Genomic DNA, 27548 nt, shown 5'->3' on the forward strand with positions numbered 1-27548 from the left:
TGTTGAATTAGTGGATGAGAGACCGATGGATGAACAGATAGAGAGCAAGAAACTGATGGAGAGGATGAGAGTATAGATGGAGAGAAGGATGCTTGGGGAAGATGAATGGAGATGCAAAGTGAATGATAGATGGATTGAATAAATAATAGAAGGAACTGAGGCTGGATGGTTCGAGAAGGAAGAAATGATGGATGGATGAATGAATGAATGAATGGACGGAGAGAAAGAAGGATAGATTAGTAGATGGGAAGAGAAGTCTATGGATGGACAGATAAAACAAGGAAAGGAGGCAAAAGGGGTGGGTGAATGGGTGGAAGAAAAAAGGCGGTATTGTAATGAGAGGAGAGATGGATGTATATGTTGGAAAATATACCATTTAACAACACTGTTTTGAGAAGTCCCTGGGGAATAACTCCCCTAGAAAAGTTCCAGGATCACTTGCCTCACCTGCTCGCTCGGTGTCATTTGGGATATGGTTCAAAGTGGGTGATATTTTTTTTTACTTGCTATGACAATGTGACCATGGACTGTCCAGTATACAAAGGTTATTGTGGGCTATGGGTCATGACACATGATGTACCAGATTGCTGATATTTTCAGCTTATTCAATTTAACATTTAAGACTTATGAAATAATACCCACCCTTACATAAACATTTGTCACCTCTGCATGGAATTTATTTGTCATAACCTATAACAAAAATGGGTGTGTATGCCTGAGTGTTTGCATTCATCCACACAAAAGGGTGGTCATCATAGAATGGTTTTAGTCATAAATAAAATCACTCTCTGATAGCTGTCCATGAGTTAGAGGTCACTCTCCAATTACACTATCATAGGAAAATCCAATATCAGAAAGCAGTGAATGGAGAGTTGGGAGGCAGCATAAAGCAGAGAGTGAAAAGGCAAGGGGGGAGAGGGAGGAGAAGAAGGAGAAGAGTGGGAGAGCACTGCGTGAGAGTGGGATGTAAAGCGAGGAGAGAGAGTGTGAGGTTGGGGAAGGTAGGGGCGAGACGGGAGAGCACCAATGTGCTCCCTTGATGTGCGTATATGAGAGACTGGGTGTGCTCATTCCCACTGTGGTTCATATTCAATGTATTGAGATTCTTTGCATGGTGATTTATCTCCTAGTTTTAATAAACTATATGGCACAGGTTTATCCTTTTATCATTTTTTGCACAGTTTGTAAATGTCCCGTGCTTTATTTTCAGGGTCATTAAGCAAATCAAGATTAACCTAGGGTTATTAATGTCACAATGAATGATATAAGACCCACATTCTTTTCATTGTTTTACAGAAATCTCATGTGTTGCTCTAGAATTGTGAAGTTAATCTCAGAGTTTCATTTTTTTTCTAAATTAATTTGCAGGAAGAGACTCACTAATCCCCAACCATTCCTATAACAGTATCCCCTACCCTTGATACCATTTTACATACCCCTTACTAATTGCTGATTAATATTTATACTTATACCGTCCCCCAAAACATATATGTACACATCCTGGATTTATTTTCAATGTTCTTGTATTTTCGAGTTTATTGTATTCTAAAATGTACTACAGTAACATTCTTTATAACATTTGTCAATAACAAGAAAACTATTCTTAAATGGTATATAAAGTAAAAATGTGTTTGGAGACAGTGATTCGGTAGCCTGTACAGGCAATACTCTATTTCCAATAAATGATTGCCATTTTCTATAGTACTAGTGTTTTGATTTGGTGGTACATTTCTTACTTTAATCTTGGAAAGTATCTTTCTCTTTCTGGTTGTTAGACCTGGCATCATTGGTGTGGTCGCCCCTATCTTTTTGCCTCTGCTTCCCATGTTTTGACTGTGTGCTGGACTCTGTTTTTGCTGGTTTTGGTACTCTGGGAATTTTACCACTGATGACAAGTGCAAGTGTTCCCTGTGTAAAATTTATGTGTAATTGGCTTTTCAATGATTGGCACACTTGATTTAATAGAAAGTCCCTAGTAAAGGGCACTAGAGGTGCCCAGGGCCTGTACATCAAATGCTAGTAGTAGGCCTGCAGCACTGGTTGTGCCACCCACCTGAGTAGCCCTGTAAACATGGTTCAGACCTGCCACTGCAGTATCTGTGTGTGCAGTTTTAAACTGCCAAATCGACCTGGTAATTGTACGCACTTGCCAGGCCAAAACCTTCCCTTTTTATACATGTAAGGCACCCCTAAGGTAGGCCCTAGGTAGCCCCATGGGCACGGTGCAGTGTATGTTAAAGGTGGGACATGTACTGATGTGTTTTATCTGTCCTGACAGTGAAATACTGCCAAATTCAGTTTTCACTGTTGCAAGGCCTATCTCTCTCATAGTGTAACATGGGGGCTGCCTTTAAATAACTTTTAAGTGCAGTTTCCCTTGGGGAGCAGATAGAGTTATGGAGTTTGGGGTCCCTGAACCAACAACATAAAAATACATCTTTTGGTAAGGTTGTTTTTTAAATTTTCCTTTTTCCAAATGCCACTTTTAGAAAGTGGGCATTTTTTTTCTTAAACCATTCTGTGACTCTGCCTGCTTGTGTATTCCCTGTCTGGGTCACACTGACATTTGGGCTGTTTGTGAATCCCCTCTAGTCAATGAAACAAAGGGAGCTGAGGTATAACCTGCATACCCTGATGGGCCATCTGGACTAGAGTGGAGGGAGGAGTTGTCACTTACACCTGCAAGGGCTGTTCCTGCCCTCACACAAAGCAGTCTCAAACCCCCTGGTGTGAGTCTGGAGCCAGTCCTGGGCAAGGCAGGATCTTGTGAACAACAGAGAATTTACTTTGAGGTTTGCCAATTTCAACAGCAGAAAGGGGTATCAGTAGTGGACCCAAAACCCCAGATTTTCAGATTATTTCTGGATTCAAGAGGAACGTCTGCCAATGAGAAGAGCTGAAGAGCTGGAGGAGGTGTACTGCCCCTTTGCATATGACTGTGCTTTGCTGGGTTGGCCTGCAGTTGCTGCTTCTGCCTGAAAGAGGACAAAGACTGGACTTTGTGGTATATTCCTGCTTGTGAAGTGTCTCCAAGGGCTTGGACTGAGCTTGCCTCCTGTTTTGAAGTATCAGAGTCACCAAACACTTCCCCTGACAGCATCTGGAATCTCTGCTGAGACACCTGCCCTGCCAAGTGGTGCCCTATCCAGTCCCTTGGCCCTTGAAAGGTGTAGCTGGCAGACCAAGGACTGAAATCCAAGCACAGGAAGCCAGTCAGAGAAAATTTAGATGCACCATCTGCAACACTGCGGTAAAAATGACATGCCTGGCGGCTGATTTGTACGCACCACCTGCATCGTGGCTGGGAAATTGACGCATCACCTGCATCGCGGCTGGAGAAATGACGCAACACCCACTTGCGGCTGCTGAAAACGAAGCAAACCTTATGCGTGGTTTTTATCACAGTGCCGTCGGAGTTCAAATGCATCACTGCTGGGCATCAAAATTACCGTGATGCTGCGTGGATCTAAGGCACCCCGTCTGGAAATCGGCGCATCACTCTCTTGCGGGAGAGAAAAACTATGCATTGCCTACCCGACTGGAGAAGAAACAACGCACGGACTCACTTGCGAGTAGGGAATTGACGCATCGCTGAATTTTCCGACACACTCGCACCTGTGCGGCTTTATTTTTTATGCAAACCAGGTGCTTTGTGTAACAACAATATTTTAATTGTTTTCTATGGAGTAAGACTCTTTTTACTTTAAAAATTCATAACTTTACTTGGGTATGTAGGATTTTAGTTATTTTGGTCTTGTTTGATTAAGATAAATATTACTTCCTTTTCTAAACTGGTGTGGTGTCCATTTTGTAGTGTTTTCACTGTATTACTGTGTGTGTTGGTACAAATAATTTACACATTGCCTTTGAGATATCCCTGACTGCTTGTGCCAAGCTACCAAGGGGGTGAGCTGGAGTTATCTTAAGTGAGTATCTCCCTTGCCCTGACTAGAGTGAGGGTCCCTGCTTGAACAGAGTGCAAACTGACTGCCAACCTGAGACCTCATTCCAAACAGTGGTACTTCTCCATCCTCTCCTGTAGTGTCCACGGGGCCTGACTCATTAAAGCATTAAAGCATGACATGAAAGGTGATTTGTAATGCAGTGTTATTCTGTTATACTTCACTCCCACCTATAATGGAATCCTGCTTTAATGGAGTATACAAATCACATTAGGATGATATATTCCAGTATTAGATATGCACATCAAGTAGAAAATGTTCCAGAGATGCACATCCTGTGTTGTGCCCAGAAGATGCATGGGACTAGTTAATCCCAGCTCAGATCACCTCCACTAATAAACAAAGTCACAGCACATGTCCAACATAGGGAAGGATATCATTTAATACTTGTTAGGAGCATTTTGTAACAAATTCTGACTGATTGCAAACATATCCATAGCAGTTTTAGTGTATTTTTCAGAATTTACTGTGAGTACTGTATGATCTGCTATACAGATATACCACATGAGAAGGGCAGGGGATTGAGCTGACCATGGAGTCAGTTGTGGACCAGTCATGCTGTAAAGGCCAAGGTTACCCTGTCTGCTATCACAGAGTCTGTCAATACAGAGTGTATGTTTCCAAATATACCATACAACCTCACCTACTAATCTTACCAGTCGGAGTTGTTTAATAAAGACTAGCCTATGTTGCACCATGTGGGTGGACTTTTGACAGAGCATGTGATTTCAACAGGAGAGATATGGATTGTATTCATGAATAGAAGAGTCTGTTAAGTGAAAATGTGTAGAATGCAAATTTTCGTTTGTCTAAATCCTAGACCCTAAAGACCTTGCCTTCAAAGAGACAGAGAAAATGGGAGAACACATCACAAAATATTTGCATATGTGCCTCATTTTCCACATCCTCATTACTGATCCACATGCAGGAACTACCAATACCAGTAATGAGCACTTAGAAGAGAACAAGTGGTCAGGATATTAAGGGGTTCATTAGGAGTTTGGCGGATGGAAACATCTGTCTGCCAAACCCCGGACGAGGAGACCTCCACAGTGCTGGTGGTCTCCTCACTGGCCCCATTACAACTTTGCAATTGGGATGACTGACAGAGTCCAAGAGTCCATCAGTCAGACTAGTGGGAAAGGTGCAGCAGCATTTCTCCCGGCTCATATTTGAGCTGGCAGCAATGCTGCCACACACAAGGTGCACCAACACCCTTTAAATGAGCACTGTCTGCACACCATGGGCAGTGTAGGGCCTCCCCATGGCCCCCTTCACTTGTTCTCCACCAGCCTTTCATGGTGGTCAGACTGCCATGAAAAGGCTGGCGGAGAACAAGGTTGTAATTAGCATGACGGTGTTGACTTCAGCGCCGCTGTGACTGATTACAACCATAACCACCGTCATCCTGTCGGGATCACTGATCCTGGCGGAGACGGCGGTCTTTTGGCGGTCTGACCACCAAGCTCTTAATTTGATGGTCAGACTGCCAAAGCTGCAGCGGTCTGGACCACCACCACGGGGCTGGCGGTGTAGTGACTGCCAGACTCCTAATTAGGCCCTATATCTCTTCCCAGGTTTATACAGAAATTGACAGTGGCATTTATCAGTGTGAAGGGGTAGGCACAATGCCTTGCCACTGATTTTGTCACTCAGACAATGTCTAAAAGTTTGAAAGGAACATGACCATCTCTGCATTCAGTCAGAACTCCATTTTCTAGCCTATGGCGCATTTAACCTAAAACTTTGTCTTGGTTTACTGCACCTTAGAGTTGGAAATATCATACGACCAAAGAAGAGTGCAAATATTTGGCAGGAAATGGCATGGAGATGGATATTTGAAACTATTCCGTTTTCTACCCTCTGTTGATTCTGACTTAAATCTTTATCTTTGTTTTGCATACCTGCTGAGTGGGTTGCTTTCCTCATTCCCTTTCTGTGTCCCTTCTTTTCTTTTTAGGGCAGGTCGTGCCAGGTAGAGAGAGACAGAAGTCAAGTTGGCCTCCCAAAGCACTATATAGACAAGCAAACACTTCAAAACACTATACATTAATGAAGCTCCATTACTGCGACTTAATGACTTTAAGTGCTATGTGTGTACATTGCCTGCCCTGCAACCTAGTTGAATTATCAGTATTTGAGGCGCTACATGATTACATATTGGAAGTTAAATATAAAAATATCATATGGGAATGCTCTAGTTGCAGTTATTGACACTTTTCAAATAACTACAGCTTATTGTACATTTTAACATTTTTACCTATCTCATTTGTAAAAATTTTTACCAATCTGTTAATTCCTTTTTTTCATATTTGAACATCATGTATATTTTAACATAAACATATCAGTGAGCCTGTACCACAAACGAATATATTTGACTATCCCTTAGGTACTAAAACCCATCTGTTTCATACGAGGAAACATGATAACTGGTTTAGTGGTGAAAGCTAGTTATTAGTGCTGCATCCTACTGGTGGTGAATCATTAATTGTAGTAGTGTAAGTGGAGGGTAACCCAGCTCATGATGACACCCATCAAATCAATTTCAATTTGGGGTTCTTCTTGGAGAATGGAAGAGCAACTTGAATAAAATGGTTAGTGGCCCACATTTTTGCACCCATACAAAACACTTCTTCAATTAGAATAAAAACAACCTTTCGTCGTTTATAAACTTGATCTCGTTTTGTCTTCCCTGAATACCTGCTTGGAATTAAACCCATTGAGAGTAATCACCCACTTTCAGACATAGGTTATCTTTGATTGCTAAACCTCTATGTTTAGAGTGAAATGAAAATCAAGCTCCCAGTGCTTTGCAAATTCCAAATTGATGTAAAATTCATATGCCATGTTCATAACTCTAACCTGACAATCTATAAATATGGTCATGCAGATTTCCATCTTATGAACAATTGCTACAGTTATGGTAGCAACTGGCTTATTTATTTAGCATTTTCGTATTTATTTATATAATTAACATGGCACACATAATGTCGGAGCAATGCAAGCTTCAAAGTGCCAAAATATGCCTGCCTATCGAGACAATAGAAAACACAGTTCCTCGAGTCACTAACAGCTATAAATGCCTATTGATCATAGGCAGACATTCATCTTTGCCCTACAATAAGGTGAGAATGTTACAACCATGCAGGAATGGCAAGGTTTGCCCAAACACACGAGTGTTCACCATTAGGCGCTGGAAGCAGAGAACAGTACATGTATTGAACAGTTTTAATCCAAATTTAAGGTAAAACATGTTTCGTTTGGTAGTGGTGTCTGAAAATCATTTGATACTAGTCAATTAGCCCATGCAAGTGAAGGCGAAATACTGGGTGAAATGGTTCAACTATTATAACACCCATCATGTCAGTTAAAGACCTATGTAAAATAAATCATTAACAATTCTGGTAATGGTCACAGAGATAAAAACACTTCCATGGACAGACTACAAGTTCTTGCTTCTGGTTGCTTCAACCCTCAATCCAATAAATTTAGAGATTAAAAATAAGATGTAACATATGATAAAAGAAAGGTCTTCAATCTACAGTTATTCTGTTCAGACCTTCATGTAATTTGAAGGGACATCACAATTTATTAAGCCTGTGCTATATATTGCAAATCCTAATGTGTATGTCATCTCCTTATGTTTTATTTCAGTTGATATGTTCACAGTGAAAATGTCTTTGCTTCAATTGTCAGAAATTATCAAATTCTTGAGTACTAACCTGGTAGCCAGGATATCATTTTTTTAAGTAAAAATGCACAACAGGCAGTCAACAATGTCAACTACATAAATACCACTAACACATTGCTAACCTACGTTCTCATAGAGACATAGTTGAAAATAGTAAACCTACCATTTTAGTAGCTATGAGAAAGCCTGAAGCTTATTTGCTTATACACAAGTTTTACATCTATAAGCTATGCCCATCTCAAGAATACCCAGTGTCTTGCGTAATAATAAACATATCATAAATTGTTTTCTAGAAGAGATGTGGAAGAATAATTCAGAGGGTGCCCCTAGTCTTATTAGCTGCCTCTTCCTAAGATGTTCCCTTTTACAAATACTGTTAGACCTGGCCCTTTCTGCAGAGTCATCTCCAAACTTTGTGCCTTCCTCCTTCTCTTTTTCTGACCTTGTGTTTGTTGGCTTTAGGACTCTGAGCACTTTACCACTGCTAACCAGTGCTAAAGTGCACACGCTCTCCCCTCTATACATGGTAACATTGCTCACACCCAAATTGCATATTTAATTTACTTATAACTTCCTAGTAAAGTGCACTACATGTGCCAGTGGGCCACTCACTGCAGTAGCCCTTAAAAATGTCTCAGGCCTGCCACTGCGGTGCTTGTGTGTGGAGTTGCACTCTCATGTTGATGTGGCATTTACAGTCCCTTGCCAAGCCGTTTATTACATATAGGTCACTCCTAAGCCCTACATAGCCCATAGGGCAGTGTGCTATGTAATTAAAAGGCAGGACATATACGTTTGAATTTTACATGTCCAGGTAGTGAAAAAAAACTCACATTCTTTTTTCACTGGTATTGTTGTCTACTCCTTTCATAGGTTAAAATTGGGGATTCCTTATTACATTTAATACGCTGTAATTCCTAATTGAGAAGGAGTAGATATATCATGTTTAATATCTTTGGAATTGTAATAATAAATCCTCTTTCATGGTAAAGTTGGAGTTATTGTTACAATTTTTAAAATGCCACTTTAAGAAAGTTGGCATTTTCCTGCTATTAGCCCTGTGTGCCTGCAGCTTGTCTCGAATGCATGTCTGGGTTAGGTGACAGCTGGCCTTTGTGCATTCCTGCTGGACAGCCACACACAAAGGGAGCTTGGGTGGAACTGATGGGCCATCAACATCCTGATGGCTCATCCTGGGAAGGATGGGTGGAAGGAGCTGAAACTTATACCTGAATAGGCAGTGTCCTGCTTCAACACAAAGGGCTGCGTAGCCCCCTGTAGTGAATCTGCAGCTAGGGAAGGAAAAAAGGATCTCTGTGCACTTTAAAGACCCTTCTTTGAAATAACATCCACTTCAAAGGCACAACTGGGTATAGGTACTGAACCTCTGACCCTATCAACTCAGTACACATCTGGTTTTGTGGATACTCTGTCTGTGTTGCTGAAGGACTGCTTCACTGCTGCACTGCAAAAGTGCTGTGCTGACATGCATGCAGTCTGATGCCCTCTCTGCCTGGGTGAGAAGGACTGGACCTACATCCCCACAACCTAGAGAGACTTCAAGGGCTTGTCTTCTTGTCTCTGAACCTAAAGTCGCAGGGACATCAATGACTTCCAGCAACTCTACAACAGCACCTGGAATGTGCCAAGTGTGAGTCCTCCCTGCCAAGTACTGCCAATCCAGGAATGTGCTGACCCAGCAAAATACACCCATCGCCACTGTTGCACCAGTTAGAACTGATGCATCTCCTTCAACGAGACCACATTGCTGCTTGAGGGCTTTGCATCAGCGGCTGTGTGGCTCGACGATCACTCATCACATGCATTGCCAAATGACAGACTGACGATGCATCGTGACTACATAGATTGGAACCAACGCATCGTCTGCGCATCACCTCCTCTACCCCTCACATCAGGTCTTCGATGTCAATGCATCCTCCATCCAAAGATGATTTTGCAGCGGGATTTGTTTGATTCCTGTATCTAACCCATGCTCCATCATAGTCAGCTTGCTTTTTCATATTTGACCCAGTCTAGTGCGTCCATATGACCACAGTTGGCTCTTTGAGCTTCTAAGCAAATTTTCAGATGATCTTTAAACATTCATATCTCAACTTCTACTTATTCAATGTTTGTTGTTTTGGTCTTGTGTTACACATAAAATTAAGCTCTATTTTGTGTGGTGTTTTCATGTTTTAAGTGCAGCACAAATATTTTACACATTGCCTCCTATATTAAGCCTGCCTGCTCTATGCCAAGCTACCAGAGGGTGAGCACAGGTGAATCTGTTTCTAATTTACCCTGACTGGGATTCTGTTTCCACCTTGAACAGGGTGCATACCTCTACCAACTAGAAACCCAATTTCTAACAGATATCCACAATTGTGCTGCAATGTTATGTTCTGAGACAACATTACCAATGTTTTGCTATCAACAGTATCATGTACTACACTAAGAGCCAGGTTACGAAATTGGCGGCCCGAGGGCCGCCAATGCCATGGTGGCTGTCAGACTGCCGTGGTTGAAGTGGTCTGACCGCCACAATATGAGGTTGGCAGGCAGACAGGCTGACAGCAGTGCAGGTTACAATCAGCAAGGGTGGTGCTGAACTCAGTGCCGCCCTGCTGATTACAACCTTATTCTCCACCAGCCCTTTTATGGAAGTTTCACAGCCATGAAAAGGCTGTCGGACAACAAGTGCAGGAGGCCACAGGTGGGCCCCTGCGCTGCCCATGTTGTGCAGACAGTGCACATTTTGAGGAAGCTACTGCCCCCTGCATGTGGCGGCATTATTGCCGGCTCTATGACAAGCCGGCGACAATGCTGATGCCACTTTCCCACTGGCCTAACCGGCGAAAACCAAAGTTTATGCCGGTCAGCCCAGTGAGACAGTCCAAATGGGGCCAGTAGGAGTTCACCAGAATGGCGGCGACCACCCAGTCGGGACTTAGGCAGACGGGTGTTCCTGTCCACCAAACTCATAATTGGGCCCTTAGTCTTCAAAACAACTGTGCAGTTCTTTTACTGATTTTAAAAAATAGAGGTGCACTTGACTTCAAGAGACCTAGTGATCGTTTTTCTTTTCAGCAAGTATACCAGACATGAAAAACCTGCAAGTGAAGCTAACATCTAGGAAATTGAATGTGGATTAATAATAATCGTATTCACCAACCTGGTTTAGTGACAAAAAACAAGAGGTAGAGATATTATTCTGGTGGGAAGATTAAAGGAGTCTCTACACAATAAAAAAGACCACAAATAGTCATTGTAAGTGTTTATTTGGTCCTATGTATTAATAAATATAATATGACTTTTTAGTTATTGAACTTAATATGTTCTTACAGGAGCAATCACAGGATTGCCATTGATTTCTTTGCTGAAAAATATCTGGATGCGTAAATTGATAATCAAACATTCAAAAGTGAGCTAGCTGCTTCTACAATATAAAGAGTATTAAAAGAAACTGTATCATAATCTTGAACTTGCGGTTCTTTAACTTTAATTTTAGATAATAAAATGGAAGTTTTTCTCAGGTCCTACTGAGTAACGGTGCACACATTATTTATGCAGAGAAAGCTAATAGTCAAATATTGCTTTTATTAAATTTTTATTACATTTTGAAAACTGTATAAGCTTCTATATCAGTCTAAAGTTTAAAATCAATTATTACCCTCAAAACATCAGGATGCATTAGATAGCAGAAATCATTCCTTTTGTTTTAACAGCTTGTACCTCTTTACAATAATAACCTGCAAACCATGTCTTGAACGTGCAAACCAGAGGATAAGTATTTCTGTGGGTAATCTATCCCGTAGCAAAACAGTTTTTGTACAGTTTGCATTCTATGGGACTTAGCTAGGTAGAAGTCTATTAGTGATATTTAATTTCTTTTTATTTCACATTCTTATATAGCACGCCAAGCACATAAGGCATAGGAGAACTTCACAAAAGCTAATGTTTGTAAGCAGCAGGCCATAGCTGAAAATCGTGTGTGCCATGGGCACTAATGCATTTTCTGTTGCACCTTTAAAATTTGATGTAACATTCTGGCATGTGCTCATCTCGCAAGTGTTTTTATTATTATTAGTATCACTTTTTTATGCTTGTTGTTCTTCTTCTTATTAATAATATGTGCCTCTTCACTGAATGTTGGAAAATGGGTTATTGGTAAGGGCAGGTAGGTACCTACACTTAGCAACAAGCACCTAACCTCCACTTAGGTCCAGTTAGGTCTCAGTAAATTAAACCCAGTTCAGCCCTTGGTAGCTTGGCAACGAATGTCAAGGCTTAACTTAGGAGACAGAGTGTAAAGCATTCAAATATCACAAAACAGTAATGAAATAAAACACAGGAAACAGTTTAAAAATCCAAAACCAATTTATAACAATAGATTATATTTCCATCTTTAAAATGACACAACAACTAATAAAATCGGATATGGGGAACTGGAGATATGAATTTTTAAAGAATTATTGCTTTCTAGTGCCTAGAAACAAAAAGCGCCAATCTGGTCATCTGATCGCACCTCGACCGGTGCAAAGTCAAAGTTTAAGGCCGACCGCGATGGAGCCCGGCTCAGCTACAGCCCGCGGGAGGCCTCGGTCAAAAGTTTACCTTCGCACTTAGTCGTTTTTCTGAAGCTTTTCTTCAGCGGGACGAACCTGCCTGTCCAATCTGAACTCCTGGAACTCTTCTCTGGATAAGCGTCGTGGGAGCCCTCGTGGAGATTTTTACCTTCGGACTTAGTTGTTTTTTCAAGGTGAAAATCATTCGACCGGGGCAAACCTGGATCTTAATCCGCCGTCCTTGGAGCCCTCCTCAGATACGCTGGCTGGGAGGTCCTGGTCAACTTTCTACGTTCGGACTTAGGGGGTCATTCTGACCCTGGCGGTAAAATCCGCCAGGGCCAACGACCGCGGGAGCACCGCCAACAGGCTGGCGGTGCTCCCATGGGCATTCTGACCGCCGCAGTCAGAAACGGAAAACCGGCGGTGTACCGCCGGTTTCCCGCTGCCCTGGGGAATCCTCCATGGCGGCGCAGCTTGCTGCGCCGCCATGGGGATTCCGACCTCCATACCGCCATCCTGTTCCTGGCGGTTTTGGCCGCCAGGAACAGAATGGCGGTATGGGGTGTCGTGGGGCCCCTGGGGGCCCCACAAAGATTTTCAGTGTCTGCCATGCAGACACTGAAAATCGCGACGGGTGCAACTGCACCCGTCGCACCCCTTCCACTCCGCCGGCTCCATTCGGAGCCGGCATCCTCATGGAAGGGTGTTTCCTGCTGGGCTGGCGGGCGGCCTTCTGGCGGTCGCCCGCCAGCCCAGCGGGAAACCCAGAATACCCGCGGCGGTCTTTTGACCGCGCAGCGGTATTCTGGCAGTTCCAGCCAGGCCGGCGGCTTCCGCCGCCGGCCGGGGTCAGAATGACCCCCTTAGTCTCTTTTTTGGAGATTTTCTTCACCAGGACAAACCTGCAAATCAGGACGGGTTGCGGCTGAGGCAAGCCGGCTAGAGTTGCTGCGGCGGGTCGGTCCCTCTATGGAGCTTTTTTTCAAAAGTTATCCAAATTTCTGCATCTTCTCCCAGATGTTCCTTTAAGGTTCTTTTGGGATCCACAGCTCACCCCAAGGTCCCAGAAGCTCTGAGATAATCCTTGGGGGTGTGCACTACAACTCCCAGAATGCACCTGGCACAAACTAAATTTTGGCCACTGGACAGTGGTCAGCTGGTTGGTTTCTTCAGGAGTTGGTGCAGGGGACTCTGGTTAGCAATTTTTCACATGTAGCAAACAGGGAGTCCCTCCTTGAACCAGTTGAAGCTAGGCAAAGTCCTTCTTGTGGTGAAGCCCAAGTGTGCAGCTGGTGCAGTCCTTCAGAGTGCAGGGTCCAGGTGCAGGCCAGGGGTCCAGCAGGGCAGTCCTTCTTCTTCTGTAGCTCTTCTTGGTAGGGATCTGGGAGGGAACTGAGGTGTAGGTGCAGGTCTGCCAGTTTTATCCTTGCTCCTGGGTGAAAAACAGAGGGGTCCTGGTTCTCCAATCAGGTGCAGGGTCCTTCCCCCTGTGATGACCACTTCCTGGGAAGTGTGGCAAAAATCAATCCCAGGAGGCAACATTCCTCAAAAATCCATCAGGGCTGAAAGTGATTTTTGGAGGTTACATCTGGCTGAGCCCACCCACTGGTGTGGCTAAAAATTCTAAAGACACCCCTCTCCTGCCCTCTCCTAATCTAATCAAGGGGGCACCTAGTTGTCTGGGGTTGCAGGATGTGGGGGTGTTGCTGGGTTGCTCCAAATGTCCTTCTCTGCCTTTGAAGACCAGTTTGGCAGCCCTCCTCCTTCCTGCCTCACCATCTGCTGAGGGGAGATCTCCTCCCACAGGCACATGTCTTTGTGTGAAGCCAGGCCACTTCACACCTCATCAAGGCAGCCTGGCCAGGCTGCCAGAGGCTGGCCAATCAGAGCACAGCAACAAAAACAATGCAGGGCTGAAGTTGGCAACTTTTCAGGTAAAGTTTAAAACTCTTTACCTGAACAAGTTTTATTAAATCCACCAACTGGAAGTTGTGGGATGTATTATAACAATTAATTTGATACCAAACTCTTTGTATCTGTCACTTAAGGGGACTTTTAAAATTAAAATAAAGCCTCCCCATTCTAGCCTATGAAGGCCATTCACTACAATGAGGTAAACACGAATTTGGCTGTTTTGACCTCACCCGGGCTTATAAAACTATTTTTATAAGGTCCCTGCTTATAGTTACATGGCACCCAGCCCTAGGGGCACATAGGGCACACCTTAGGGGTGACTTATATGTAAAAATAAGGTAGTTTAAGACTTTGGAACTACTTTTAATTTAAAAGTAGCCAGCAAGGCAGGCCTTCCTGTAGAATGACACTGGGCACCTCCCTCAGCAGTGCACCTATGGGTGCACTACCTATGCTGGGGTCCCTAAACCTACATGCCCTACCATATACTAGAGACTTATAGGTAGGTAGGTTGACTTAGCCAATTATAATTAGCCTAATTTATATACTGATTTTACACAGAGCACAGGTTAGCAGTACCCAGGGCACCATCAGAGTCAAGAAAACACCAGCAAAAAGTGGAAAATCGGGGCAAAAAGTTAGGGGGCCTCTGCAATCAGCCCTGTTCTCTCACACCGAAGCATCTTGGCGCAATGAGCAACCCCAGGGAGTCAGGGGATATAGGACAACAAACAAGACAGTAACACAAAAATAATGATTATCATTTACCACCTACATATATAGTCCTGCAGAGGAATAATTCTCCAATGATATAAGAGAAGATTAATATTGATATCACTCGTTGGAATGCAGGAATAATTGTTTACTATGCTGCTATTAAAATGTTTCATGGAATGGGTATCCAGAGGGAGCTGAAACCTCTATGTTTTTTATTTATTGATTACTGTGCATTGCTCATCAAAATAGACTGGAATATTTTATGTTCCAGCAGAATTGAAAATTCACTAATATTTCTAATCAAAGCAAAATATCCTTGCACCAAACGGAGTTACTTTGAATTATTTCAGTCATCAGTATGTTTCACATCTCATTTGTTATTCATTTATGAACCGCAGATTTGTGCAATGTCCTTAAGCATGTTTAGTGTCATAGACTTTGATTTGCTGACACAAAAATTAAGCCATATGCTTTATTCAGGTAGCACTGTAGTGCTAAACAAGCCTGCAGTCTACCTACAAAACCTGTTATCTCCATTGCATCTGTATAATCAATATCATAAAGTTTAGACAATATTCATACAAAGACTAAAGTTATTGTCTTTATCAGTGGTGCCTGCTGCCAATAGCTCTTTATGGGGCAGTGTGCAGAGTGGGTGGTATGGGGGAATAATAAAAAAAAAAAAAAAAACGTACCTACCTCTGGTGGACACCGCCTTGGTGTTCCTCTGCTCTTGCCACCTTAGTGCTTTTCTGCTCCCCTCCTCACCCTATTCAGACGCTTCTCTCATGCTGTTACCCTGCATGAGAGATTCACCAGGATCGGTCTGAGCATGCTGAAATGCCGCACAGTTAGGGACTGGGAGCCTGCGCTGGTTCTCCACCCAGCTAATGAACACCGCTCGGGTGGAGAGTTCTAAGTGCACATGTTGATTTGCCCAGTCTAAGATGGCCGGCCAAACTGACATGCTAATACAGTGCACCTACCAGTCCTCCTCTTTGCTGCTGATGCAGAGGATGGCCCTGCGCAGCCCTAGACTCGGTGGACTGACTAAGTGAAAAATAAAATGATAATACAAAATTATAATTTTATTTTTCTGCTTTCTGCTGCCGTTCAGCAGTGGGGCGACACTCCTCTGCCATAATGGAGGGGCCACTCATGTTCTTTATAAAGGGTTAAATGAAATACAGGCAACTAATATGCTCCGGAGTAATATACTGAACTGGGGTTGATCTCACAAGCAGCTATAATAAGAATTTACTTATTTCATGATAAAGCACAATGCTCAGATGCTTATTTGCAGCCTATAAACCTTTAACACTTCTTTGTGGAGTGTTATCTCCAAACCCACTATCAAGGGCATTCAGAGACAAAAATGAATTCCTCTGTTAATGTTGTATCTCTCCTTACTATTTTACCAGATATAAAGATAACTATTATTCAGCAAATTGCATGATTAGCAATAGATACATCGATTCTTTCGGTGCAATGTATGCAACGATGAAACACACACATAAACCTATACCGTACCAAAATAATAAATAAAGCATCTGCCTCACTATGTTCAAAGACCATGGACCAGGGAAAGAGGGTATCACTGTATTGATGTTTTATGATTTACAGTGGCTTAATTATCCTGGGAGGAAAAGCTAACGGTTTCGGAAAAGTTTGCTAAGAACTGAATAACATTAAGGCAGATCAGAGTTCCTGTATGTTGGTAATTTTTGAAAGATAAATTACCTGTGTTGTCTACTAGTGAACTTCGCAATACGTGATAAAGCACAAACATCAGTTCATGAAATCTAAATGTGCTGCTCTAGTTCATCAGCGTGGGGGCAGACCAAAATAATATTTTTCAGATAATATTCATGTCGTTGTGAGGTCAGTGATCTAATTAAATTGAACAGTGCCAAATAATCTTACCCAGTGTTTTTTTTTTTTACATGTTATCTCCTGGACTAAAATGTTTTTTAGTTAATTTGAATTGCATGATTATAAACTGTGCACAAAACTGATGTGTAAAACTACTGTGAGTATAAACAGTGTGTGGTTACCTTGCCAAAGCATCTCCCTACTGGCCCAATGGCACAGAAAAGCTTCTGGGCAGTTATCACCGAAGTACAGCGCTGCTCACATCTGACCCCTCCACCTGACCATCAATAGCTAAGTGAGATCATCTCTGACATTAGGCACTGGTGTAATATTGGCAGGATCCTCGAGGCACAGCAACATGTGTAATGCACTCATCTATATAAAAACGTAGCATCACTTCTATTGATTAGCAACACTTTAACTGTGCTGTATATATATTTGGCCATAGTAACACTGTATCTCATTAAATGCTGTCAAAATGTAGCAAAGAAAGAGGCTGAAAATCAATTCTCGCCGTAATAGATGTAGAGAGTCAGCTTTAGGCTTTATTCAGTCCAACTCTGTGAAATATAAATGAAGTTGTATGCTGATCTGCAGAAATCTATATTAACTTGAGAGGTATGTTCTCTCAATTTATTTCTTGCATGTTAATTGTGATTCTGCTCCTGGAGCTAGTCTCTCTGACAGCGCTTTTAAAGGTGGAAGGCAACTGAGTCTCAGAAACAAAACACCATCAATTTGACCCTCATAAGGTTAGAAATAGCACAATTATTTATTCAAGTGACTGCAGGTGTAAGAAGTGCACTTTAGGTGATCTGGTAAAATATAACCCTCTAAATCGTTTCCAGGTTATCAAAATTCTACAGAAGCTGGGCCTGTTCATACTTTACTATGAGCCTTAGTCAAGCATCAACCGCAATCCTTGCCCGGCTGATACATGGTAAATGGTAAATGGATACACAAGCAAACCCTAAATGAACCTGTGCTGAACTCTATGGTAGCTAGGCACAAACCAAGTGATAAAGTGAAGAACACCACAGAAAAAGTATCCTTCAGCAAGTTACAAAAATAGAGTAATAAATAAAACAAGATAAAAATGACAAAAATCCAATTGGTTGAACCTGGTATATGCAATTTAATTTTTTTCAGTGAAAATAGTACCAGAAAAGCACAAAGCGCCAACTGTAAATATCTGGTCATGCTGGACTGAGACAAAGTCACAAGTTCAAGCTGACTGTGATGGAGCAAGGGCCGACTACATAGACCCATTTAGGCCCGCTGAACAGAGTACCTCAAATCCTGGTTTGCGGAGCGTTGCAAGATACCGTATAGAAGATGTGCCACGCAGCTGAAGCTATGTGTCAGTTCTGAGGTACGGCGTGGCTGCAGTGTGAGGTCCTGGGTTGTCATCAAGGATCCTGTTGATGAGGGCTTGAGATACGAAGTCCGGTGTCGAGGATACGTTGCACAGTTGGGGTGATGCATCCGTTCCGAGGAGTTGCAAAGCTGTGATGCTAAATCAGGCATTATCCTAGAGGCTGCAGTCAATGAGAGATTTGAGGGCCTGTGCTGAGGATATGTTGCACAATGGCAGTTCTGAAGAAGCTGCTCGCTGTGGAGGCAATGTGGGTCTTTGCGATGGGTCCAATCCACTCCGATGCGTCATTTTTTTCTAGGGGTTGCGCCACACAGCAGAGGAGATATGTCAGTTCAGCTGTATCCACAGAGGCTGGCAGAGCACCATAGGCCCACTTCCAAGGGTCCAGGACTGGGGTGGAACCACTTGACAAAGTACACTCACAGATGGCAGAGTTCAGGGGGTGGGGTCGACGTTGTTGGACCCTTCTGTCCCTGAGTCAGGAGGCCAGATAACTAGCCCTTAGAGTCACTCTGGTGGTCCTGGATTCAACAGATGCAGGTCCAGCCCTTCTCACCCAGGAAAGAAGGCAGCAGGCAGCAGATCAGCATAGCAGGGCAGCAGTCTTTCAGAGCAGGAGACCAGCAAGGTGACAGTCCTTTCAGCTTCACAGCTGTCCTCCTTCATGGCAGAGTATCCACCGTTCCAGAAGTGTACTGAAGAGTTGGTGTCTGAGATCTAATATTTATACGTAAGTGTGTCTTTGAAGTGGGGAGAAACTTCTAGAGGCAGGTCTTTGAAGTGCACAGGTTCCCTAGCTTCCTGACACTGGCTCCAGGCCAACTGCAGGGGGTATGCAGCCCTCTGTATGGAGGCAGGACACAGTCTATTCAGTTATAAGTGGGGTTGGACCCAGCTCCTTCCTGCCATCCTGCCAGTGAGGGCCCATCATGGCACACCCAAGCTCCCTATTGGCAGCCTAGGAGGAATACACAAAACCCAACTGTTGACCACAACCAGTCATGTGGCCTAGAGAAACGCTGCAGGTGCCAAATGGCTAAGTCAGGAAAATGCAAACTTTCTAAAAAGTGTCCTTTTCAAAATTATAATTTGAAAATCTGACTTTACCATGAATTAGGATTTTTCATTACAACTTCAAAGACACCAAACATAAATGGGTCACCTGCTCCCATTTGGAAGGAACTCCAGTGCTAACTGATGAGAGAGATAGGCCTTGCAGTGGTGAAGAAGATTTGAGAGTTTTTCCACTACAAGGACATGTAGAACTTAAAAATAGGTGTCCTACATTTTAATACATTGCACTGTGTCCTGAGGTCTGTCCAGGGTTTGGCCTAGGCTTGACTTATATGTATTAAAAAGGAGGTTTTGAGCCTGGCAAAATGTTTATTTTGCGAGGTCAAAATGGCAGTTTAAAGCTACAAACACACTGGCTGCAATGGCAGGTCTGAGACATGTTTAATGAGCTAATAAAGTGGGTAGCACAATCTGTGCTGCATGCCCACTAGATGCACTTAATGTTCAGGCCCATGGATGGGTAGTCCCACCTAACTAGGGACCTACCAATTGGGTATTAGCAAATTCTACCATGTTTTCCACTGGTTGGCAGTGGTAAAGTTCCCAGATTGCTGAAGCCATCAAAAACCAAGTCAGAAAACAGGAGGTTTGAAGGCAAAACGTTGGGGGAAAAACATGCCAAGGATGTCAGGTCTAACAGCATCCTTGTATAGTTTGTAGTGACTTAGCAGCAACACAGTGGTACAACGTATTTGGACAGTGACAGTAGGCCAATTGTCCTTGTGTGAACCTCATTACAGGACGTCCCTGGGATGTACCATTCAAGACATTATTTGGTAATTATCATAAGCCTCATTTGTTGGAAGTAACGCAGCTATCATATGCATGAGAATTCCGATACAATAGAGACTAAAATTCCTTTATGTCTTACTATTAACTAGTACTGTTTCAGCATCTGTCAAGCTCACTTTTGGGCAGATACATACAAGTGGCAACTCAACAAGAAGCAGAGAGAACAGGATTGGGAAAGAAAAGTGTGTTACCGAACAATGCTGTCATCACAAATATTGTGTGGACTTATCGGCGGGTATATTTTAAGCATATCCAGAGTAAACAAATTAAACTATACTTAAATAAAAATACCAATACGTCAACATAAAATATATTACTGAAAATATTATAATTTCAGCTAAAACATTTAAACATCACATGTAGTTACACCTTATGCAGGTTCTACAAATGTGTCTTATGGCATGATTAGTCTTATACATTGAATCTGATAGGCAGGAAATTTACAGATGTTTGGTGTGTCTTCCAAAGATACCTTAACCTTACTCAACTAAAATTTGCACTGTTGCTTATGAAGAGATGTGTGCAGTATTTCTGAGATGCTTTTGCATCTTCAAGGTATACTCAAACAAATCGTAGTGAATTTTGTATGTATGTATTCGTCAAAATGTTGTGGATATCTCAATATTTGCTCCATTGCAAATTGTGGTACACACAAAAAATTAGTCTGTGCAATAGCATAAGAGATCTGGCCCTGTGGCATCACCTAGGACTAGAGTCAGGCACTTTGTTCTTTGGTCACAAACAATAATTGTCAAGCATGTACATGTGCCATTTTGTCCTATGCAACCTCACTATAACACTTCAAATAATTTGTAAACTGTGAATTAATCCACTGTTGAAGTCTGTTTTAGAGCATTTTGATGCATCACCAACAGTCAATAGTCCAGGTTTCACTCAGAAAGAAGGGGGGTGAATTTATGTATTTTTATAGCAACTGGCATTTTGTTTTCTTGTCTGATATCTATCACATTATGACGAGCATTAATCCACTGCACCCCACAACTGAAATGTGCCTGTTTCAGCGTTGAAGGTAATATTTCACCTTGGTATTAGTTGTGGCATGTATTTGCAGATGGATTCTGCAATAACCCAGGTTCTGTAGCTAAAGACATATGCAATTAAGGGTACATTTAGCTTGCATAATGGATTGTTTAGAACATGAAATACATGATCCAAGCAAGCAATTTCTAATAATATTATACTGAGATTCCTGTTTCAGTGTCCAAAGTAAGAATCCATGAGCATAAAATTCTAGATTTTTAGTCAAACTATTTCGGTGAAAGTAGACCAATGTAGTATACATTTGATATCCTGTCAGGTAGCTCTCTCTTGTTGTACTGAAAGATATTTGAGTGAGGAATTTTTGATAAAGTGTTTCTTTATCCTTTTTCTCCAGCCACAGAATATAGAGCAGACTCTGCAAAGGACCCTGCAGCATTATGAGCATCAAGTCATTGGGTGAGTAAATAAGAGTAATTAAGTGATTATAAGATGGAAACATATATATTATTGTTTTGTATTTAGCTTTCAACCAGGACGGGGACAGGACTAAAACATTTAAATTATGTCTTAGACAAAAATATCCAAGTATTCCTCGTCACAACTTCTGCTTCACTTGACACAGGCAGACAAACACACACAAGCAACTTAACTACTAATTTATTTTTAAATGCATAGTTAATCTTTAACTTTGTCTATTAGACATATCAAAGTTGTCAAAATACAAACAGACCTCATAGCTCTTTTCCAAGCAAAATTGTAACCTGTCACCAGACTGGAGAACTGCCACCCCCATCCATGTGTGCCAACCATCTCACCTGCACCTCAACAGGATTAACAAGCCTCTTTTCTTTTTGCATAGGTCACTGCCTGCTGCATAATTTTTAGGGACTAATTACGACCTTGGTGGAGGGGATTACTCCCTCCCAGTTGTGACGGATATCCACTCCGCCATATTACAACTTCCATTACATCCTACTGAACTTGTAACACGTCGGACAGGATATTCGTCACATTTGGGACGGAGTAATCTCCTCCGCCAAGGCCCTTAAACTTTTAAAGTGTTATTCCTAATTACCATTCATACTATTGGATAAAAGTGATCATTTGGGGAAACGCAACAGAAAATAATAAAAAGGGAAATACATACTCTTTGCACAACATATTATTTTTTCAGGGAACAACTACAATGTATATATTCATGTATGCATGTATGCGGATGTATGTATACCGCAAACCTAGCCCCAAAGATAACTGCATTCACTTATAGGCAACGCATTTATATTTATATGTTTGTTTGTACATTATTTGATGTACTACATAATCCTACTCTTAAAAAATATTTTGAGCATTTATAAACAATTATATACAAAGCTAAAGTAATGAATATGTGTAAACTTGCCAAACACAAGTTAAGGAATGAAGAAGTTGCTCTCAGAACCTATGCCCTATGATGTTGTTGGTGTTTATATTTCACGTTTAACAAGTTGAAGTCCGAGACAAATTAAAACCTGTTAAACAAGACATATCCGTTTTTTTCATCATCTTATATTTTTTAGAAGTTTAAGCAGTTTAAGACAACATTTTGACTAATTGAGTACTATTTAAAAGCAACAAAATAAATATAAACACATAAAGAAATACTAAATGAAAATGTAGATGTAATTTTAACATATGGTAATTCAAAGGCATTTGAGAATCGATAATTGAGCTTAGAAATACTTTTGCACTTTTCCCTAAAAAAAGAGGTGTATTCTCAAAGGTAAGGCTTATGACTGAATTAACTCAATTACATCTGCCACAAATTCACAAGGTGATTCCTGGCAGACTTTTACCCATTTATGTGTGTGGAGATCTCCGCCACAAGTGCAAAGATCTCCACATCCGTGATTCCTACTTAACCCCTTAGCTGCTGGGCCTTTCCCCCCCCAGTGCTGAGCCCTTTTTTGGCTATTTGGGGTAGTTCGCGCTTAGGGCCTCATAACTTTTTGTCCACATAAGCTAACCACGCCAAATTTGCGTCCTTTTTTTCCAACATCCTAGGGATTCTAATGGTACCCAGAGTTGGTGGTTTCCCCTGGAGGAGACCAAGAAAATAGCCAAAATACAGTGAAAATTTAGTTTTTTCCAAAAAAATTGGAAAAAAGGGCTGCCGAAGAAGGCTTGTGGTTTTTTCCCTGAAAATGCCATCAACAAAGGGTTTCTGGTGCTGAAATCACTATCTTCCCACCTTTCAGGAACGGGCAGACTTGAATCAGAAAACCAAATTTTTCAACACAAATTTGGCATTTTACTGGGACATACCCCATTTCTACTATATTTGGTGCTTTCAGCCTCCTTCCAGTTAGTGACAGGAATGGGTGTGAAACCAATGCTGGATCCCGGAATGCTAAACATTTCTGAAAACTAGACAAAATTCTGAATTCAGCAAGGGGTCATTTGTGTAGATCCTACAAGGTTTTCCTACAGAAAATAACAGCTGAAATAAAAAAATATTGAAATTGAGCTGAAAACAACAGCCATTTTTCTTTATGTTTTACTCTGTAACTTTTTCCTGCGATGTCAGATTTCTGAAAGCAATATACCATTTTGTCTGCTGGACTCTTCTGGTTGCGGGGATATAAAGGGCTTGTAGGTTCATCAAGAACCCTAGGTACCCAGAGCCAATAAATGAGCTGCACCCTGCAGTTGGTTTTCATTCTATACTGGGTATACAGCAATTCATTTGCTGAAATATGAAGAGTGAAAAAGAGGTATCAAGAAAACCTTTGCATTTCCAAAATGGGATCAAGATAAGGTTTTGAGGAGCAGTGGTTATTTGCACATCGCTGAATTCCGAGGTGCCCATACTAGCATGTGAATTGCAGGGCATTTCTCAAATAGACGTCTTTTTTACACACTCTCTTATATTTGGAAGGAAAAAATGTAGAGAAAGATAAGGGGCAATAACACTTGTTTTGCTATTCTGTGTTCCCCCAAGTCTCCCGATAAAAATGATACCTCACTTGTGTGGGTAGGCCTAGTGCCCGCGACAGGAAATGCCCCAAAACACAACATGGACACATCCTATTTTTTTTATAGAAAACACAGCTGTTTTTTCCAAAGTGCCTACCTGTAGATTTTGGCCTCTAGCTCAGCCGGCACATAGGGAAACCTACCAAACCTGTGCATTTCTGAAAACTAGAGACCTAGGGGAATCCAAGGAGGGGTGACTTGCGGGGCTCGGACCAGGTTCTGTTACCCAGAATCCTTTGCAAACCTCAAAAAGTGGCTAAAAAAACAAGTTTTCCTCACATTTCGGTGACAGAAAGTTCTGGAATCTGAGAGGAGCCACAAATTTCCTTCCACCTGGCGTTCCACCAAGTCTCCCGATAAAAATGATACCTCACTTGTGTGGGTAGGCCTAGCGCCCGCGACAGGAAACGCCCCAAAGCGCAACGTGGACACATCAAAATTTTTGGAAGAAAACAGAGGTGTTTTTTGAGAAGTGCCTACCTGTAGATTTTGGCCTCTAGCTCAGCCGGCACCTAGGGAAACCTACCAAACCTGTGCATTTCTGAAAACTAGAGACCTAGGGCAATCCAAGGAGGGGTGACTCGCGGGGCTCGGACCAGGTTCTGTTACCCAGAATCCTTTGCAAACCTCAAAAAGTGGCTAAAAAAACAAGTTTTCCTCACATTTCGGTGACAGAAAGTTCTGGAATCTGAGAGGAGCCACAAATTTCCTTCCACCCGGCGTTTCCCCAAGTCTCCCGATAGAAATGATACCTCACTTGTGTGGGTAGGCCTAGCGCCCGCGACAGGAAACGCCCCAAAGCGCAACGTGGACACATCAAAATTTTTGGAAGAAAACAGAGGTGTTTTTTGAGAAGTGCCTACCTGTAGATTTTGGCCTCTAGCTCAGCCGGCACCTAGGGAAACCTACCAAACCTGTGCATTTCTGAACACTAGAGACCTAGGGCAATCCAAGGAGGGGTGACTCGCGGGGCTCGGACCAGGTTCTGTTACCCAGAATCCTTTGCAAACCTCAAAAAGTGGCTAAAAAAACAAGTTTTCCTCACATTTCGGTGACAGAAAGTTCTGGAATCTGAGAGGAGCCACAAATTTCCTTCCACCCGGCGTTCCCCCAAGTCTCCCGATAAAAATGATACCTCACTTGTGTGGGTAGGCCTAGCGCCCGCGACAGGAAACGCCCCAAAGCGCAACATGGACACAATTAAAATTTTTGGAAGAAAACAGAGGTGTTTTTTGAGAAGTGCCTACCTGTAGATTTTGGCCTCTAGCTCAGCCGGCACCTAGGGAAACCTAACAAACCTGTGCATTTCTGAAAACTAGAGACCTAGGGCAATCCAAGGAGGGGTGACTTGCGGGGCTCGGACCAGGTTCTGTTACCCAGAATCCTTTGCAAACCTCAAAAAGTGGCACAAAAAAACAAGTTTTCCTCACATTTCGGTGACAGAAAGTTCTGGAATCTGAGAGGAGCCACAAATTTCCTTCCACCTGGCGTTCCCCCAAGTCTCCCGATAAAAATGATACCTCACTTGTGTGGGTAGGCCTAGCGCCCGCGACAGGAAACGCCCCAAAGCGCAACGTGGACACATCAAAATTTTTGGAAGAAAACAGAGGTGTTTTTTGAGAAGTGCCTACCTGTAGATTTTGGCCTCTAGCTCAGCCGGCACCTAGGGAAACCTACCAAACCTGTGCATTTCTGAAAACTAGAGACCTAGGGCAATCCAAGGAGGGGTGACTCGCGGGGCTCGGACCAGGTTCTGTTACCCAGAATCCTTTGCAAACCTCAAAAAGTGGCTAAAAAAACAAGTTTTCCTCACATTTCGGTGACAGAAAGTTCTGGAATCTGAGAGGAGCCACAAATTTTCTTCCACCCAGCGTTCCCCCAAGTCTCCCGATAAAAATGATACCTCACTTGTGTGGGTAGGCCTAGCGCCCGCGACAGGAAACGCCCCAAAGCGCAACGTGGACACATCCAAATTTTTTGAAGAAAACAGAGGTGTTTTTTGAGAAGTGCCTACCTGTAGATTTTGGCCTCTAGCTCAGCCGGCACATAGGGAAACCTACGAAACCTGTGCATTTCTGAAAACTAGAGACCTAGGGGAATCCAAGGAGGGGTGACTTGCGGGGCTCGGACCAGGTTCTGTTACCCAGAATCCTTTGCAAACCTCAAAAAGTGGCCAAAAAAACAAGTTTTCCTCACATTTCGGTGACAGAAAGTTCTGGAATCTGAGAGGAGCCACAAATTTCCTTCCACCCGGCGTTCCCCTAAGTCTCCCGATAAAAATGATACCTCACTTGTGTGGGTAGGCCTAGCGCCCGCGACAGGAAATGCCCCAAAACAGAACGTGGACACATCAAATTTTTTCATAGAAAACAGTGCCTACCTGTGGATTTTGGCCTCTAGCTCAGCCGGCACCTAGGGAAACCTACCAAACCTGTGCATTTCTGAAAACTAGAGACCTAGGGCAATCCAAGGAGGGGTGACTCGCGGGGCTCGGACCAGGTTCTGTTACCCAGAATCCTTTGCAAACCTCAAAAAGTGGCCAAAAAAACAAGTTTTCCTCACATTTCGGTGACAGAAAGTTCTGGAATCTGAGAGGAGCCACAAATTTTCTTCCACCCAGCGTTCCCCCAAGTCTCCCGATAAAAATGATACCTCACTTGTGTGGGTAGGCCTAGCGCCCGCGACAGGAAACGCCCCAAAGCGCAACGTGGACACATCCAAATTTTTTGAAGAAAACAGAGGTGTTTTTTGAGAAGTGCCTACCTGTAGATTTTGGCCTCTAGCTCAGCCGGCACCTGGGGAAACCTAGCAAACCAGCACATTTTTGAAAACTAGAAACCCAGGGGAATCCAAGATGAGGTGACTTGTTGGGCTCGGACCAGGTTCTGTTACCCAGAATCCTTTGCAAACCTCAAAATGTGGCTAAAATACCACGTTTTCCACACATTTCAGTGACAGAAAGTTCTGGAATCTGAGGGGAGCCACAAATTTCCTTCCACCCAGCGTTCCCCCAAGTCTCCCGATAAATATGATACCTCACTTGTGTGGTTAGGCCTGGTGCCTGCGACAGGAATAGATCACACAACGGTCAATGTTGGTCCTTACGTGAGGCAGCTGTTGACCCTGGGGTGATCCATTCCTGACACAGGCACTAGGTGTAGGCACTCAAGTGGAGTAGTGTTTTTATCAGGACAGGTGAGGAGTCACTGGGTGGTAGGAATGTTGTGGATCCCAGCATATTCCTGTAGTTTGTGTGACAGAAATGCGAGAAAAATAGAGTTTTTTTTCAACATTTCAGCTTTGCAGGGTATTCTGGGTAAGAAAACTTTGGGGAATCCACACAAGTCACACCTCTGTGGACTCCCCGAATGTCTAGTTTCCAGAAATGTTTGGGTTTAGTGTGTTTCTCTATATGGCCGCCGAATCCAGGACCAAAAACACAGGTGCCTGCCTTACAAAACCAGTTTGTTTTGCCATAGACAATTTTGATGTCTCCACAATATGATTTGGGTGGTGGAATTTGGGGCTGAACTAAATTGGTGAGCTCCCAAGAGAGCACTCTCTCT

General features: G+C 42.8%; 1 protein-coding gene across 1 annotated transcript in view; it reads left to right on the top strand.

The window, feature by feature from the left end:
* Positions 1-27548, top strand: part of GUCY1A2 (guanylate cyclase 1 soluble subunit alpha 2) — a 1233955-nt gene that overhangs the window by 157833 nt on the left and 1048574 nt on the right. Inside the window, exon 2 of the mRNA XM_069203198.1 lies at positions 21365-21426. Coding sequence (XP_069059299.1) covers positions 21365-21426 — 62 coding nt within the window. The remainder of the gene's footprint in view (positions 1-21364; positions 21427-27548) is intronic.

The sequence above is a fragment of the Pleurodeles waltl genome, chromosome 8, assembly GCF_031143425.1.
Source record: "Pleurodeles waltl isolate 20211129_DDA chromosome 8, aPleWal1.hap1.20221129, whole genome shotgun sequence".
NCBI classification, from domain to species: domain Eukaryota; kingdom Metazoa; phylum Chordata; class Amphibia; order Caudata; family Salamandridae; genus Pleurodeles; species Pleurodeles waltl.